This window comes from Ammospiza caudacuta, chromosome 21 (assembly GCF_027887145.1).
Source record: "Ammospiza caudacuta isolate bAmmCau1 chromosome 21, bAmmCau1.pri, whole genome shotgun sequence".
NCBI lineage: Eukaryota > Metazoa > Chordata > Aves > Passeriformes > Passerellidae > Ammospiza > Ammospiza caudacuta.
The window spans coordinates 1,695,667-1,713,426 of NC_080613.1; the positions used below are offsets into that span (position 1 = coordinate 1,695,667).

Sequence of the window (17,760 nt, forward strand, 5' to 3'; positions counted from 1 at the left end):
TTTCCATGCTGAGTGTGTGTGGGGCAGCGCCCCACTCCTCTGGGGGTGCCCAGAGCAGTGGCTGGTGAGAGCTGAGCTGTGAGCAGCCCAGCAGCTGCTTCCCCTGGACAGTGCAGTGTTGGAGGGCAGCCTGTGCTGGTCACTGAGTGAGGTGGGCACTCAGGATTGCTGGGCATGGCCTCTGTCCCTTTTGGTAGCTGCTCTATCCCAGCACAGATGAATGAAGTGCTGTTTTTGGGGTGCTGCCTGGTTGTGTTTGGTTCCGCAGCCGAAGGTGTCTCCTGTCACCTCCCACCTGGGCTCCTCGGTGGTGACTCCTTCCCCAGGCAGGGCTGGCAGCTCCTGGGCAGAGGGCACATCCAGAGAGGGTTTTCCCTCTGAGAGGAGGTGGCTGCCCCAGCAAAGCCTGTTCTGCTGCTCCCTGCAGCACTCGGCCGTGGCCAGGGCTGTGCTGCTGACACTCCCCTTCTCCCCCCAGGTCATCCTCTTCCAGTACTGACTGCGAGGACTCTTCCTCAGCTGCCCCTGAGCCGCTGGCAGCGCCCGGCCCCGCGGGAGCAGCTCAGCCCCAGCACTCTCAGCTCCTCCATTGAGCAGCACCTCGCGCCCGCTCCGACTCCTCCAGCGACACTCTGTGTATGTGTGTGTTGAGTGCACAGTCACATTTTACACTTGTTTCTTGTGGACTTGTAGAATGACCGTGAGTCTCTCCAAGGCAGTGCCAGACACAGTCAAAACTGGTGACTCTGCTGTGCTTGCAAGTCTTGCTCCCAAACCCACGGGATACGAACAGCCCGGAACACGCCGAGTCTCAGGGCGGTCGATGATCGCCTCTGGACACAAAGGAAGGAGGAATTTTCGTGGTTTGGCCTGATTCTCTTCTTGCACCAGTGAAGCAGTTCCTGGACATCCCTCCTTCTTTCCACTCGCTTGTGTGAAATCCGAAATTGGCTTTTTGGCTCAGCAACTCGATGTATAGACAGACCTGCCTGAGCCAAACTCGCAGGTAGCTGAGACTCCAATGAGTGGAAAACATGATGCCAGCTGGAAATAGGCAGTTTTTCTTCCTCCTCAAAGTGCTTTAGAATCACATGTCCTTTGATCACTCAAAGGTAAGTAAATCTTAGTATTTTTTCCCCCCGTTTTATAGGAGGGGAAGCAGAGATGTCCTAAACTGAGAGGAACCATGAGGGTTGGTGGCAGAGCCAGGTTTAGCACCCTGAAGTTTTTGATTGCTGACTTGTTCTTAGAACACTGAATATCTCTCTCCTCTCACAGCCATCTGCCAATTTTTTTTTTTTAAGTTTTTTACTCTTGTTCTTTATTAACAAGCTACTTTATTTCCTTGGAGTCATATTGGATCACAAATGGGTGATTTCAGAATGTACCTACAGAAAACTCTCAGACAATCCATACTCTGGGACTGGGAAATGCTCAATGGAAGGTGGCCATAAAGGTGTAGAAATGTTCTGCCCTGCTGTGGACTCAAGTTCAGTCAGTGGGAAGAGCTGGGTAGAAACTGGAGTTAAAAAGGTGAAAGCCACAGTAAGGCCAGCAGGAACCATCAGTAGCCAAGCGGACAGCAAGGGGATGGCATGTTCCTTAGTGTGGCAGCCTGGCTCTGATCCCCTCTGCCCCCCTGGTCTCCCTTGCTGGGGTTGGGCTGTCCCAGGCCCTGGGATGAGGGTGCATCCCAGGAGAACGGCTGGGCTCACAGGAAGTGCTCAGCACTCTGGCCCCAAGTCAGGAAAAGGACTCCGAAACCATCCCATCCTTCACTGATGGTAATAACGAAAAGTAAATGAGACCTCTGCCAGCCCTCCTCAGTTTGCACCGAGCCAAGAACAGGTCTGTAACAAAAGCTCTCTCCGCGCAAGCACATGGGTCTGTCCTGCTGTGAAGTGTCTGTGAGGCTGCTCTTCCAAGAATGTGAAAGCCTCCCCTGAGGCACAGCAGTGAGGGACGTGACTGAGCCATGCCCGAGGAGCAGGAGATGGGAATCCATCTGTTACATAACTTGTTTTTGATGGGAACTGTAGATACTCGTGTTCTCCTCTGCGGGAGATCCTGGATCAATCCAGGTGGGAGCCATCCCCAGCTCTGGGCAGCCCACACTGCACCCGTGGGGAGCCTTCTCCTGCCATGTCCCTGAGCTCTGTGTGACACCAGCAGCCAGACAGGCTGCCCTGAGCCACAGGAACGCCCTGGGAGCAGCGTGGGGAGATGGGGATGTCTGCTGAGGGGCCACTGAGATCTCTTGGCTTGGGAAGGAACTGAGTACAACACACTTTGATATTGGTTGGAGCAAATCCACACACACACACACACACACACACACACACTCACACACACACACACACACACCCTCCTGTGTGTGTCTGTGTACTGAGAGTGATGGCACTACCTCGGACAGCTGGGCCAGTACCTGCCAAACTGCAGCCAGCAGCTCTAGTCCCAACTCAAAGTAACATTTGAAAGGAGAGAGGGGAATTAAGTCCACAAAATGTTATTGTCACCTCCAGATGTGTGAGTGACCATTTCCAGAGTGTCACCAGTGACGACGTGCTGCCACACGCCTGCCCTGACTGGAGCCACCTCTGCAGAGGTGTTCCCCGCGGAGGGGACAGTCACCAGGTGCTCCAGGTGCTCCAGGTGCATCCTTTTTGTCCTTTTCATAGAATGAGGGAAGGCTGAGTGCTCCCCTGGCTGGCTGTTGGTGAGTGTTTGTCATCACAGGCTGAGGTGGTTGCTGTGTCAGCCCTGAGGTGCTCGTGGGGGGTCACCAGGGCCTGACTTTGTTCTCCATTTGTGCTTGCACATCCTAATGACCATTTAGTTGTGGAATTAGTGCCATAAAGGAATGGGTAGTTATTCCATTTGACACAGAAGGAGAGATTCAGGCTGCAACTTGCCCTGACATCCCACAGTCTCTGAGACTGCCACAACTGCTCTGTTGAGGGAGAAAAGGGTTTGATGTGTTTCTCCCTTCTGTCTTGGCAATGCAGTGAAAGGGAAACTATGAAATATGTATTTGCTAAATACCAACTTGATCAGAAAAGCCCCACTTGGGAATGTCCTGGATATCCAAGGGTCTGTAAGCAGTGCCATGGCAGAGCCCAGGGAATGTTGGTGTTTCTCTCCAGGGATGTGGGCTCATCACAGACTGTGCTCGGGGCACTTCCCCCCATAAGTAGCCAGGAGCAGCTTTGCTAATTCAGAAATCAGGCTCTGTTTATATTAAGCCCAAATTGTTTGCAAAAACTGGAAGCAATTCAGCTTGTGCAGTTTTAGAGCTAATTATGTGTATGGAAAATACTCAACTGTACCAAGAATGTAAGAAATCTTCTAATTTATTCAATACATTGTTTCACAACATATTTCACACTGACTGTTGCCACTGAACCAAACCTTATCTCAGGTCATTTGCATTCATCTCCTGTCTGTGGATTTAAAAAAAAATAAAATTAAAGTCATTCTCATTTTCTTAGTTTATTCAGTAATTGCCAGATGGGTTCTGGTGCAGCAATGCAGACTCCACGCACTAAACTTTTCCAGTTGCTATTTACAAACCCTTTTGCAGACAGAATCCACTGAAGACAGCCAGGGAAAGGCTCTTCACTCCAGTTTAATGAGGTGACTAACAGAGCTCGGCTCTGGCAGTGGGATGGTTTCAGCTTTTATCTCCAGTGGTTTTTCCTGGCTCATGCTGTCAGCCCAATGCCCGAGCTAAAGGTGCTTACAGAACTCACTCGTTGGGATGGGGAGTGGGAACCAATCCTGCACTACTATCAGTGATTTATCTGTAGGATGCCAACTCAACACCAGTTTTATTTCATCTGCCAATCATTTTGTTGTAGCATGTTGCAATTCTGCATGTCTTGGCTACAATGGTTAAAAAATTTTTTCTCTGAATGAGTGGACAGTCAAGACTAATATTTATTTTAAAAAAGTAAAACAAAATTGTAAGCACTTTTTGTAAAACCAATTTGTCTGTTTTGTTACATACTTTTAATGTTGTGCTTTGTAAATGTCTTATTTGTGTAATAAATAAAGTTAATGCAAGTAGAAGTGCTGGCACTTACATCCAGAAAATGATGTAATTCCATTTTATTTTATTTTTAAATACTTTCTGGCTTACTAATCAAGCAGCAACCCACCCAGTTTTCCTCTTTTATTATTTTGTTAAACTCTGGCTTCAGGAGAGTTCAACAAACGTTCGTAGTAAATGGATATAATTTCCTAGTTAGCAAACCCGTCATTAAAGAATACCTCTGGTGTACATTATTACAATGATCAATCAATATCAAAGTACTGAGCAAAAAGAGAGGAAAGGAATTCACCAGGACAGCTAACTAAAATCTGGGAAAATAATGTTGATTAAGATGGATTTGAATGACTTCAACACCGAATCCGAGGCACTCTTTTTAACAAATTGTTTTCAGGCTTAATAATGTTTATACATACTACACTGCACACCTCTCAGGAATATTATTGTGAGTACAGTCGGCTTTTTTGCCGTGGCTTTTGCTCAGCATGACTGATTAAATGATTATTTCCATTTTTCTTTGAGCTGACAAAGATGACAGAAAGATTATATTCCTGTCGAGGGAAAGGGTGAGACAAATCCACGAGGACAAATTGCATTTATTGTGAATCAGATTACCTGCTTTGCTGGAATATTGTCTAGGAGAGGCTGTGTGATGGTTTTGGTTGCTCCTCAGCTGTTAAATCCCAGGCTTTCCGGCAGGTCCGAAGGATCCATTCATGCTCATCATCGTCTGAAAGGGAGAGAAAGGAACCTTAAATATCCCTGTGCCACACTGCTCCTTGCACCCCTGGGCTCCAGTCAAACAAGCCATTTTTCCCTTGAAAAATAAATCTTTATTTAGCCATTGGCATATCTTAGAACACTTTTTTTTTTTGGTGTTTGTTTAAAAGATCGTGTGCTGTTGTGTGGGAATTTGTCAAGGCAGGAGGCACTGGCTCTGTGGCAAGGACTGATTTTCATCTGTTTGATCAGCTTAGCTTGGGCGAGCCACCAGATTTACATGCACAGATTTTACATTTTGCCTTTTTGGGCAAAACATGCAGGAGAAATGCTGAAACTACCAGAAATGAAGATAGGCTTTTTTAAAATACTCTGGCTGTGTTGCTTGTTGGTTTATAAAAAGTGAAGGTAAAGAAAAATTGTCAGTAAAGCGCCAGGTTCTTGTCTTGGAGCTTTTCTTTCCATGCTGTTTCTGGGATGTATGTTGTTGCAGGTATTGATAAACTGATGTAGTGGCTGAGAGATATTTTAGACCAACTCCTGTGTCCCTTGTTAGTATTCATGTCTGTCGTATTTATTCTGAGAGCATAATGACAGTGTGGAAAGAAAATAAAAGCAAAGACAATGTAGGAAAAAACAACTGACCAGCAAAGTTTGAATAGTAATTTTCTGCATGATTTACAAAAAAATAGCTTGGTGAATGTTAAGTTGTGGCTTCTTAATTTCAGGGATTTAAATTGTCTTGTCTCCAAAAACTGTTCTGCAGCCTTTTCCTTTGTGTTTGTGTAGGAGAAAAGAGATCTGTGTATTAAACCAGGAAAAACAAACTTCAAAAAGCCTTGGGGAAAAAAAATCAAAGTATTACTTACAACAATACCTGTATTTATTTTTATACAAATGAAATATATTCGAGCTGCTTCTTGTGTTTACCACTGTCTTAACAAATTCATATTAGCTGCTTGTGATGTGTGTAAAAATCTGAATGTTGAGGGTTTGTGGCAGCCCTTGTTACGTACAAGAGCAGATGAGGGGGTGTCACCCCTGGGACCATCACGGTCCCATTTTTCACCCTGCTGAGCCCCCTGCCTGGGCAGGTCAAACAAAATGGAGAAGGAAGCATGTTGCTTCTCTAGGAGTCAGATTTTCATGGAGATTTTTGATTGTGGAGTTGTACCTTTATGCTGAAGTACAGAGGAGCGTTTGAAATGCAAAGGGTAGGAAGGTGCTGGGAATGAAGTGTTAGGTTAAGAAGTTTCCAGAGGGGTTTGTGACAATTTCAGGTGCACAAATCTGGGGGTTGATCCTGTGATGGCTTGTGAATCAAGCTTTGCCTTTTATTTTTTCTTCCTTTTTTTTTTTTTTTCCATGCTGCCCTCCCTTTTCTCTCCTTGCTGGCTGAGGGTTGGGTGCACACCTGAGGTGCTGATCACACCCAGCTCTGCTGGCACCCTGGTGCAGGCAGGAATGGTGCCAAGGTGCTTGCTGTAATGACTGCAAAATAGTCATCATTTGGATGAAATAGCTAAGTTCAGCTCTTCCTGTGTTTCACTGATTTTTTTTTTATTCCTTAGAGACCCACAGATCCATAACAAAATATCCTGTTAATGGCACATGTCTAATTTGGGTGTAAAGTAGGTGAAAATAGATGCTGAAAAAAATATGCTAAAAGGGAAATTAAAAACATGAGCACAGAATCTTGCTTAAAGACCATGCAATTCTCACAGGCAGATTCCACCGAGGGCTGCAACAGGAATGCAAATGTGGTCCTTCAGCTTTCTTAAAAACAACATCCAAGCCATAATCAACGTGCTGGCTTTTGTTCTATGCACGAGGTGTTGGAGATGTATCACGTGTGCCTTGCCTGTGACAGATATTGTCCACTCTGTGTGGCTCCCTGGTTTTAGCTGGAATTGCCTTAACTAAAACAAAAAGATAGTTTAACTGAGCTTGTAATAATTGCATGTAAAGGAAACTTCTGTCTGTTTCTGTCACGGTGAAGGAATAAGAAAACTTAGAGATGCTGTGCATCACCATGCCTGGCTGGCAGCTGGGCACACCTGGCTCACCTGATTGCCAGAAATAATCAGCCTGAGGCTGACTGAGCCCTTGGCAGCTCTCACTCAGCTGAGCACCAAGGGCTTAAGCACAAAGAATGGCAGATGTTAACTTGGCTTCACAGGTTTCCAGCACATCCTTGGTTTGCCCAGATTGTCTCGTTCTGCACTTTGGGATTTCCTGGGCTCCCAGGAAAGCACCAGGACAAGTCACTCCAAGGATCTTGGCCAGACTGATCCCAAAATGTCTTGGTTTGTGATCTGAGCCTGTGCAAATTAAACACATGTTCATAAGCCCTGCTTAACCTGCATGGAGTTTAACCAGATGTAAAAACTGAACGAGAGATGTGAATTTCAACTTTGTGCATGAAAAGGAAAAATGGATGGGATGACTCAACATGAAGTAAATCCCTAGGACTGCCATCCAGCCCAGTGTGATGTACAGCTGCTCCTCGGTCTAGGTAAGGGGAAATGAAAGAATTGCTCCAGGCTAGGGAGAAGAAGCACAGCCCAGGGATGAGAATGGCTCCAGGGCTGGCAATGGGAGAGGAGGCAGGGAAATATTAGAATGTAAAGAGTTAAGCTATGGTAAAACATACTTTTGCCACACTAAAGAAGACTGGTTGATAATTACTGTAGTTTTAGGGCTATTTGAATCAGTGCAGCTGCAACCTCTTCAGTAGTAACCCCTGAAACAAGACAAACTGGGTTTATTGTACTGAACAAGTCTTAAAGCTCCTCCCTGATTGTTAGTAATTGGCAGCAATGGACTTAACAGCCTCTTGACTACCCTTTTTACACTCTACCTGACTGTGCAGCTAACAATTTAAATCACAGATGCCGATCCTTCTTTGTGGCAGCTGCTTGTTAACTACACGTTCCTCTTTTTCTGCCACTGGCTGCTTCCATAACCCTGCAACACCAGGGTTAGATTGGAGAATCACATTTCATCAATATTTAAAATGGAATTAAACCTTGAAGTTTGATTAATGCTACCAGATAGTGAGTTGTAATTACTATTTTGCAAATTACAATTGTTTGAATATGTTAATATGATTGTCTAAGCACATCTTCACCTTCAGAAGTAATTTTCCTTTTAAAAAAGATTTGAAAAAAATACAAACTCTTTAATCAGTGCTAAATTATCACCCTGTGCACAATTAGGTAGAACGGGGTTCTTCGTGTGGTGTGCTGAATTTTGTGTCAGTGTATTTATCTTTAAAAGTTTATCCATTTTTTTAGATTTTCCTCAGTAGAATAAACAGTGATGGAACAGACTTTGCTGAGAGAGGACTAACCATGCTGATGTTGGAAGGTAATGGGAAAAAGCTTTGTCTGAGCATTTCACTGCTCTGGTGTATCCCTATGCTGTTAGTAAATGTTACCCATTTTATTTCTTCCAAAGTCAGTGAATTATCATTATTATAATGACATATTATTGGAATCTTGAAACTGAAACAGCAAAAGATTGTAATGGATGAGCTCTTGAATTATTTCCCTGTGTCTCAATCAAAAATGAGATCAGTTTCTAGCACCCACTAAATATATCCTGAATATCGTGGGTGAGCTCCTCAGCCAGCCCACGCTGGGACAGCTCTCTGTCATTTTGGTGATTAATTCAGGCTGTTTTCATTGAGCAGGCACAGGGAGCCAGCCTGGCAGCCACCTGCACCACTGCTCCCCAGAAACAGCATCAGCCCACAAAAGGTGATTAAACAGGAGGGAAGTGTCCTGATCTCGCTGTCCCACACCCACAGGTCACTCTGGGGAGCCTCTTTAGGTGAACCAGCCCCAGCTGAAGCTGAGGGTGTAATGTGTTCCTCTAAGCAGCCCATTTCAAAATTTTATCTTCTCACCAAATGCTGCCTGGCGAGTTTCTGCCTTGTTCTGGGGGCTTTAGGGGAAGTTCCAAATGCTGGCAAGGTCCAAACAGGTGTTACAGCCACTGTTGGGTGTATCCCACATGAGCTCAAAGTGCAGCCCACGTAAATCAGTGGATTTCTGCTCTCTGCAAAATGAAACCATTGCCTCCTTTGCAATGCTCAGACTAAAAGTAGTGGCAGAAGAGATTTCCCCAAATACCACATTCCAGATTTATCTCTCAGCTGGGATTAGAAACAGCTGAAAATTCAGGGTGGCCTTGCTTCAGGGTGCTTCCAAGGGATGACATGAGAACACACTGTAATTTAGGTGCGTTTAATCTTGCTATATTAAATGCATATTGCAAAGTTTAGAATTATTTGCTTTTAACTATCATGTTTCTGGGTTGCTTATGGAAACCTCAGCTGTGAGAGGCTTCTGAGGACTCTGCATGCTTAGGTGCCTGCCATGGCACAGAGCTGAGACTGACAGCACTGGCAGGATTGTCATGGAGGCTTCTCTTAACTATTGCTTTCCCAGGAAAACATCTAGAAGTTTGCTAAATTAGAATCCCCAGTGGTTTGAACAGGGGAAAATCGACATTGTTCACCTTAAAAACCTTGTCTGTGTTAGGTCTTGGCAGTGTATGTGTTCCTGATGTCTCAGAGGCTGTGCACTCTCAAATTCAGATCCATGGCTCTCTCCCCTGCCCAAGGACCTGATGTGAGTGGGGGTCACCCTGTGTGAGCTCTGTGAGAGCCCAGGAGGGGGGACAGAAATTGAGATGTGAGTGGGGGTCACCCTGTGTGAGCTCTGTGAGAGCCCAGGAGAGGGGACAGAAATTGAGATGTGAGTGTGTGCCAGCCCCGTGTGAGCTCTGTGAGAGCCCAGGAGGGGAGCTGGCATCCCTGGCATGTGCCACCAGTGGGACAGGGAGCCCTGGGAGCCCTGGCACAGCTGAGCCCAGCCCTGCCCAGAGCTGCCCACGGTCTGAGGGGTGTGTTGGGATGGTTTGTGTTTACAGCACACCATCCTCCAGCAGCAGCTGAGCTTCCTCCCTGTTTGCAGAGGGCCAAGCACACGCAGCCCATTGTAAACAACAATATCAGGGAATTCTTTCACATCCCTGACTCCTCCCAGCACCCGCAGAGCAGTTCATCATGTTCTTCCACTGCACAATCACAGGGAGCTGCGATAGCATCTCAGCCATGGGCTCTGCCTGGCACACCCCTTCCATTTCCACTGCCCCCTCCGGGTCCCTAGCACCCCCTTCCTTACTGCACCTGACCCCACCAACATCAAGGCTGGCAAGAAAACGGAAAATATGTTTTCAATTAACCTTTGCTTCCACCCACAAATTCTCACCCTTCCACTCTCTTTTAATTACTGTCATTCCAAAATGGCCCCCAAATGAACTTTCCATCTCTTGTAAAAGTTGTTTTCACATGAGCTGTATGTTGAATGTAAGTGCCTATAAGGTTGTGTGTAACCCATTTAATAGATTCACAATAGGATGGTTAGCACCCAAACAAAGGTGTTATTCTTGGCATGCCACTCCTTGGAACTGAAACTTCCACAATTTTCAAAAAGATAAGGCCAGGAAGCCAGAAGGAACAATATATCTGCAAAAGCTATAGCTACTGAAATTGCTGTAGTAACTTCCACCATGATGCAAATTTTAATATTATCACTGCTGGCTACAGCCTGGAATATAAATTATGTTGGTTCATAATCTATTTTGCTGAATGGAGGATGTTTCAGATTAAAACATGTAAACCAAATTTAATCTAAGAATGTGCTTGGTTGCTTATATGAGAAGTCTCCAAGTATCTCTGTCTGTCACCTGAGCAGACTTTGACACTGTGAAAGACATATATAGTAATTTTGCAATGGCATCCAAATGTGCTTGATCTTCACACATTTCTATATAAAAAGATACAAAAAGAGCATATGATGGGTAGGAAATTTGGCCTAACATTTTAAAAAGTGTTTAGGGTAGAGTAAACTAAAAAAAAAAAAAGATAAGAAAACCCCCTCAGCTTCTCATAGGAGTCTGGGAGAGTCATTTGAAATGGACTCAGTTTGTCTCTGCCATCTTCACTGCCCAGCCCTTTGCCTTGCCCACTCAGCAGTCCCACTGTGACACTTGCCAGGGCTCTGCCTCTCCTCCTGCTGAGATCTGGCTCCTCAATTAATTTATTTGTTAAGCATTGGGGATTATTTAGATCCAGAGCTCTGACATCGGAACAAAAGCTATCTAACTAACAAAAGAGGAAGAGGTAGATAAGTGACACTTTGAAGATCCAGATCAAAGAGTTATAACACAATTTCTGACCTGCTTCTGGATGAAATATTTTCCAAAGCTTTTGGCTACCCCAGAGTCTGGGAAGCAAGTACCAGAAAACTGGAATTGTATAAGTGTGGCTAAAAACCCATGTCCTGGAACTAGATCCAAGGGAAAAGGAATGTGGGAGATGGAGGAGACAAGACCAGAAGGTGAATTTGAGGGTGAATTTGTAGGTAGCTCAGTAGAGCCTTGTGGGCAAAGAGAAGAAGCTGAATGCCATGGCAGAGAGAGAAAAATTTTTTTGCAGTGGTATTTTGGAGGAATATGAATCAAAGAGGCCAGAAGGAGGAACTAGCAGGAAAAAGGACAAGCACTGCAGCTGTTGCAAGAAAAGCAAAGGGCTACTCACATTCATATGCTCTGCTTGTATAAAGGGAGAGCAGCATTGGCTCTCTGCTTTACAACCCTGCTTTCAGAAATAAGTTTGTCAGCCAAAGTAAAGAGAAAAAGATCAATGGATTGCAATAAATGGCATTTAACATAAAAATGAGTAAAATTTACAATCCAGTTAACTTGTTAAATGTTACAAAATCAGCAAACAATAGACACAATTTGTTTTGTTCAGAGCCCAGAGGTAGAGACCAAATCCTCTAAATTAATTTCTGCAAAAGCTGGGGTTTTTTTCCAAACAGGTCTGGATCCTATTCGTTGTAGAATATACTGATTACCAACTATTTTTAAGAGCTTTACACAAACATTATTTCTTTTGTTGTGTGAAATGCAGAATCAGCCATCTGGCAAATGCCCCAGAGCTAAAATCTTTTACATGACATATAATTCAAAATGATTAAATATACAACAGAAAATAGCTATAGCATTGCACTTAAAATAGCATGAACTTTTACTGCCGATCAAAACTGATTTCTTTAGCTTAACAAGTATCCAAAGAACAATTATTTGAAGAGCTTTTAAGAGTTTCAATATGTAGGAACTAAACCTCATCTAAATTCAGTATCTTAAGTCAAATAAAAAAGAAACAAATGTACAAAAGATTAAATGGTCCTGCCTTATAAGTAGACATTTAAATCTATGGGAAGCTAAATTCATTCGAACAAAAATACTATATTCCCTCTGTATGTGTATTGCTGGGGCTTTCCTCTCCTTGCTCAGGGCATCTGCCAAAACAACTCCACATTCTTAGGCAATGACTGGGGGACTAGCCTGGAATCAGGCTGTTCATCCCCTCCCTCCATCATCAGAACAGGCAATTTCAAAGAAGAACAGGGAATAAAGCTCCGTGCACGATCCCTCAGAGCAGTCAATCTTTTTTCCTGCACTGCAGTTGACTCGAAGTTAAATTTGCTGTCTTTTTTCCAGAAATACTCCAGGCCTGAAAAATTGCCAGGTCCTCATCCCACACCCAATTCTCCAGTAGTTTCTGAGAAAGAGCATGCAAACATGTGCATGTGTTTGGGGTACATGAGGGTAGGTATAGAAATATTACCCTGAGCGATTATTGAGTGGTTATGGCTGTTTCTCAACTGCATTTTTCAGACAAGTCAAAGTCTATATTTCCCAAAGAGCACTTGGTGCGAGTCAGATCTGAGTTGTGAGGGAAAAAAAGTCTGAATGTAGATTTCTCTCATGGATTTGTGTATTTGGATAAACCTGAAATGGTTGAACACATCATTGCTGACTGTCCAAAATATTTGTGCTTCTCAGCTCTTTCAGACCAAGCATGAGTTCTCCATCCCAAGGTAACAACATGAGGAAATTGTAAATCTGTGATTAATAAGGCTTAGAATTAAAATGGCTTTGCCCCTTTTCCTGGGGAGTCAGGCCAGCCTCACCACCTCACACGTTCTAACCCCAGACTTCTCTAAACTACACGAAAATAATGTTCTTGAATCTTGACCTTTTCAGCTCATAATGATTCCTGGAGCAGCAGGATTTTTCCTGCTGCTTTTCACGAGACTTTCAGCCTTGTAGAAATGCTGATTGCTGGCTGGCTTGGGACTGCAGCAACACCAAAGCCCCTCGTAATAAGACACTTGTCCTGGTCTTCTAGGCCTAATCCTGCTCTTAATTCAGTTCCCTGCCTGAGCTCTGAGTGAAAAGGCAGATTTTGTGTCTTTCTGCTCTTGATTTATAGGAAGAGGTACGAATATATTTCAGGTAATACTGACTGCACTACAGGAAGCTCCCCTATGCACCATACTAATTAAACCTGAAGAAGAAATATGAAAATAGTAGAATAAATATTCTCAGAATGAGGAAAAGCATGTTTTATATTATTTAACCCATCCCTGTGAAAACCACAGGAGAAACAAGGCAATTTTCATCAGAAATATCTTTTCTTTTCATCAAGACAGGTGACCCAGGCAATCTGCTGAGATCTTTTCCATCTCAGTATAAAAAAATTCCTTTTTTGATGCTATTTTCTCTTTGAAAGTTATGGGGTTTTCTGATATTTAGAGGGCCTAAAATCTGAACGTCACAGGTCTTCTTGTGCCTCTCTGCTTTGCATTAAAAATAATGTCTTGTAGTTTCTACTTTTCACTGAAAAATTGGGAAATCTTCCGATCTTTCTATTGACCAAACTCTGTTACAAAGGTGCCAAGAGTCCTATTTCTGGGGGGGAAAAAAACCAAGAGGAATACTCCTGGTGAAACAGGAGCCTGGTCCTGGTATCTATTAAAAATAAACAAGGTATCTTCTTACAAACGAGCCTTCCCATTCTTATTTATGGCTCAATTTCGCGTACTTCGCAATACTGGCAAGAAGAAAAGCTTGAAGAACACATGGAGAACCAGGAGAAATTTGAGCATCCCCAAGGAAACAGAGGTTTAGGGACGGAGTAATAACTGCGAGGCTGTAATGAGAATTTGGAAAAGCTTGCTAGATAAAAACTCTAACAAAGCTGCTGCTGTCATTTCATTCCCTGGGCCTGCTGATGTTTTCAGGAGGGGCCTTTGCTGCTCCAGCAGCGAGAGCTCTGTGAGAAAATGAGGGTCAGACCTTGGAGCTCAGGAGCCTCCCTGGGGCTCCCCATTCTCTCATCTCCACCGAGCAGAGCTGCCAGTGAGCTCAGGAGTTTCCAGGGGAATGCTGTGCCCTGCTCTGGAGCTGGGCCTGGCTGTGCCAGGCTGGGACAAGGCCGTGCCAGGCTCAGGAGTTTCCAGGGGAATGCTGTGCCCTGCTCTGGAGCTGGGCCTGGCTGTGCCAGGCTGGGACAAGGCCGTGCCAGGCTCAGGAGCTGCCAGGGTAATGCTGTGCCCTGCTCTGGAGCTGTACCTGGCTGTGCCAGGCTGGGACAAGGCCCTGCCAGGCTCAGGAGCTGCCAGGGTAATGCTGTGCCCTGCTCTGGAGCTGGGCCTGGCTGTGCCAGGCTGGGACAAGGCCGTTGCAGGCTGGGCCAAGGCTGTGCCACGCTCAGGGATCCCTCAAACAGCCCAGGAACAATTGGCAATGGCTTCAGAATAGGGCCTGGGTGAAAGGTGAGCCCTGGAGTGTTCTGAAGCCTGCTGCCAGGGCTGAGGCAGATAGTGTCATTTTGGTAAACCTGTCAAGCTGTTGTAAGAACTTCCTGAATGCTTCCTACCATCTGCTTTTGATGCTTTCAAGACTTGGCTGGAAGCCTGGAGGTTTTCCTGCTCTTTCCTGCCCAACCTATAATGGAGTAATTCTGGATCTGTTCCCTGTCATCTCAGCCTCTTCCTCAGTTTCTTCTGCTTACAGCTGGGTTTTTTTTTTACATTTTTTTCTTTTCTCTTTGCTTCAGTGGCCTTGTGCCCTGAATCATCTCTCCTGGGGCGGCAGGAGTTCCTCTGATGTTGAACAAGTGCCGGGCTTTTCAATTGTGTTCATGTTCTCGAGAGGAAGGGTCTGGCCTACATGACACATTCCTTCTTCACCCTCACATCAACAAGCTGAACTTTGTGTGCAGGCCTGGCTGGAAGGGCCACACCAAGCCCATCTCCAGCGCTCTGGCAGGCCGCACGCTGCGCCGCCGGGCCCGTATTGATTGGTATAATTTGTAGGGCTCGAGATAAATGTCATAAAGGACAATGAGTTCAAAGAACAGATTAAAAAACAATAAATTGAATTCCAAGGCGTTCCCTCCTGTACTAATCTGTGTAGGTTCCTGTGTTTTTGGAAAGCATGTTGCTTATCTTCCTCATCAGTAGGCCCACTGCATTCCAGTATTTTGGATCAATGCCATTTGTAATAATCTAGATCAGTTTTTATTCAACGTTTAAGGCCATGTATCACAGGGTATATTTTATAGCAGATGGTATCTCCAATTCATTTAACCCCTCCCCACTTCCCTCCTCCAATATCACAGTGCACACTCACAAAAGCTCTTGAAAGTAGAGCAGAGCAGAATTTTTTTACAACAAATAGTAAATTTGCTGAAAAATGGAGTTTCCAAGCAACAAAACTGTTAAACTGTAGCACACTGAAAATGAAATGTTCTGTTTACTAGAAAAAAAAAAAAAAGAGGTTTTGCAATTTGGACATTTGAGGGGAAAAAAAAGAAAAAGCATGGTGGGTGGCTGTTTTCAGAAATCAGTTTCATTTTAAAACCCTCTGCACCGAAAAGGTGATAAACACAAAGAGTAAATAGCCAGAACACAAAGTAGGGTTTTTTTCAGGTCAGATTACATTTTTTTAGTTATCCCAGTGTCAATTGTTTGGGGATCTTCTGTGGCTTTTAATTTGAAAAGTTTCTCTTTTGGCTTGGTAATTGGTCATTTTCCCCAAGGTTTATTAATTTGAAGACCTATCCGTGTATTTTCCAGACTCTACTCCAAACACAGCTCTCCAAGGTGAAGGCTTTCTTTCAGAAAGGTAAAACCCAGACTCATTTTAATAATTCTAGCATGTAGAGATAAGCACATGCTTAAGCACTTTGCTGTTGACAACATGGAGCTTTTCAGCTTTCAGGATCAGTGATGTGCCCCTAACAACCACTCCCTTGCTTGAGATCATAACAGGAGAGACTGAAGATTTTTCTGAGATTAACATACCAAATGGCAATAAAACATATTTATTCATATATGCTTGGGAATACTTCATTGTAATTTTGCAAAATATGATTTGTACCGCTCTGGGGATACATAAATCACTGATAAAATAAATAAGTTAAAGATATTTTAGCTCAGTGATAATAGAACCAAGTCATGGAGTTGTTTATATTTTGGCTTTAATCAGGCAGCCTAGAAGATATAATAAACCCTTCTTAGTTTACCTGGCAGAAGAAGTGAAATCATACCTGCATTTCTCAGAAACTTGCGTTTGTAGTCAACAACTATTCTGGTTTTGGGGTTATAGAATCCATCACCACAGTCATAACAACCTTTTGGGATTATTTTGGGAGGATCCAGATTTGTAAGCTGAGCAATGCCTGAAGGGGAAAAACAAGGTTTGAATTTTTTTTTAATTTATGCCTTTGATCAAGATAACTAATATACATCTCCATGGTGTTTGCTATAAAAATAACAGAGTTACCTCACAATAAATTTTGTAAAACATTTCATCAATTGTGCAGATGGGGAAATGAAAATGGAAAAATGCACACACAAAGATTGTGTGATAAAAAATAATCACTTTGATTTCCTCATGATTCAGCCCACCAAGTTAACATTACAAGTCCAGCCCTAAAATCCAAAATGGGGCCAGGAGAGAATCGCTGGCTTCACACAACTCCATGTCATCACTAAAATATTCTATGTATTGTGTGTATTAAATTACAGACTTTACTCAATTTTTTTTCCTTTATAAACCCACCTTTTTACTAAAATAAATAACATTATAGGAGGCTAGCAAAAACATAGACTGAACACAAACATCTGTTTTGGTGTCTTCTAAAAGGCTACGTGGGGCAGATGCTTGAAGCCTCATTTGGTGCCCTGGATGCAAACTAAATTGCTTTTGCTGCACTTGTCTGTATCAAAAGCCCCCTGCTGAGGCAGGGAGGGTGAATGGTATGAAGGGGTTAATGAGGATGTCAAAAGCTGCAGATGATGAAGGCCTGTCCTGCCCCAGGAGACCCCGGTGGGTGCAGAGCTGCACCCCAGGCTGTGCTGGTGGAAGGTGCTGTCCACATTCTCCTGGCAGCATCTCAGGCTTGCATGAAATTAGCCAGAGCATTTCTGCTCCATGTTACTCATGTAGCTGAATTAATCTTTCTTAAGCAAAGTTGTTAGTTTAATTCCTTCCAGACTCTCAGGATCGCAAACGCAATTTAGTACCTGGTGGTTTAAAACCAGAGCTGATTTCTGTATAGAATCTTCTGTCGTAGCCGTCGCAGTAAAGCCATTTTTCCAACTCGAATTCGAGACCATCTGTAAAAGTGTATTTCCCCTGCAAAACGCGTTTGAGTGCAGAGTTAATAAACATGATGGATGGACGGAACCAAGGCCAGGGCGCGCCGGCAGAGCCGCAGCAGGGCCAGCGCGGCTCCATCGCCTTCGGTCGGGAATCCCGTCTGCGGTGCCAGCAGCCTCCCCCACGCACCCGAGGGGTCAAACCCGGCCTTGCCTCGGAACTCCGCGCGTTTCACCCTCGGGGTGCAGCCCCCCGGCCGTACCTGCGTGGGCAGCCCGCGCTCCCAGAGCGCCCGGTACGCGCCGCCGGTGGGGCGCCGCAGCTCGCCGTGACCGTGGAACATGCCGTCCCACAGCGAGCCCCGGTACTCGGTGCCCATGGGCAGCGTGTAGTAGCCGTATCCTTCCATCCTGGAAGAGATGGAGGGGGTGGACGGTGGCAATTCCGCGTCCCTCGGGTCC

At 44.6% G+C, this 17,760-nt stretch overlaps 2 protein-coding genes across 2 annotated transcripts in view; one reads left to right on the plus strand and one right to left on the minus strand.

Annotated features, from left to right (window-relative positions):
- LHX6 (LIM homeobox 6) overlaps positions 1 to 4,432 on the plus strand; it is a 17,458-nt gene extending 13,026 nt beyond the window's left edge. The window contains exon 9 of the mRNA XM_058818495.1: positions 479 to 4,432. Coding sequence (XP_058674478.1) covers positions 479 to 499 — 21 coding nt within the window. The 3' untranslated portion in view covers positions 500 to 4,432. The remainder of the gene's footprint in view (positions 1 to 478) is intronic.
- On the minus strand, positions 3,384 to 17,708 carry MORN5 (MORN repeat containing 5). The gene is made up of 5 exons (XM_058818240.1): positions 17,562 to 17,708; positions 17,224 to 17,335; positions 16,245 to 16,376; positions 4,664 to 4,778; positions 3,384 to 3,440 (listed from the first exon to the last, which is right to left on the minus strand). The coding sequence occupies exons 1-4, from the start codon at positions 17,706 to 17,708 to the stop codon at positions 4,684 to 4,686; spliced, it is 486 nt and encodes a 161-aa protein (XP_058674223.1). The 3' UTR covers positions 3,384 to 3,440; positions 4,664 to 4,683.
- Between the last annotated feature and the right edge of the window lie 52 nt (positions 17,709 to 17,760).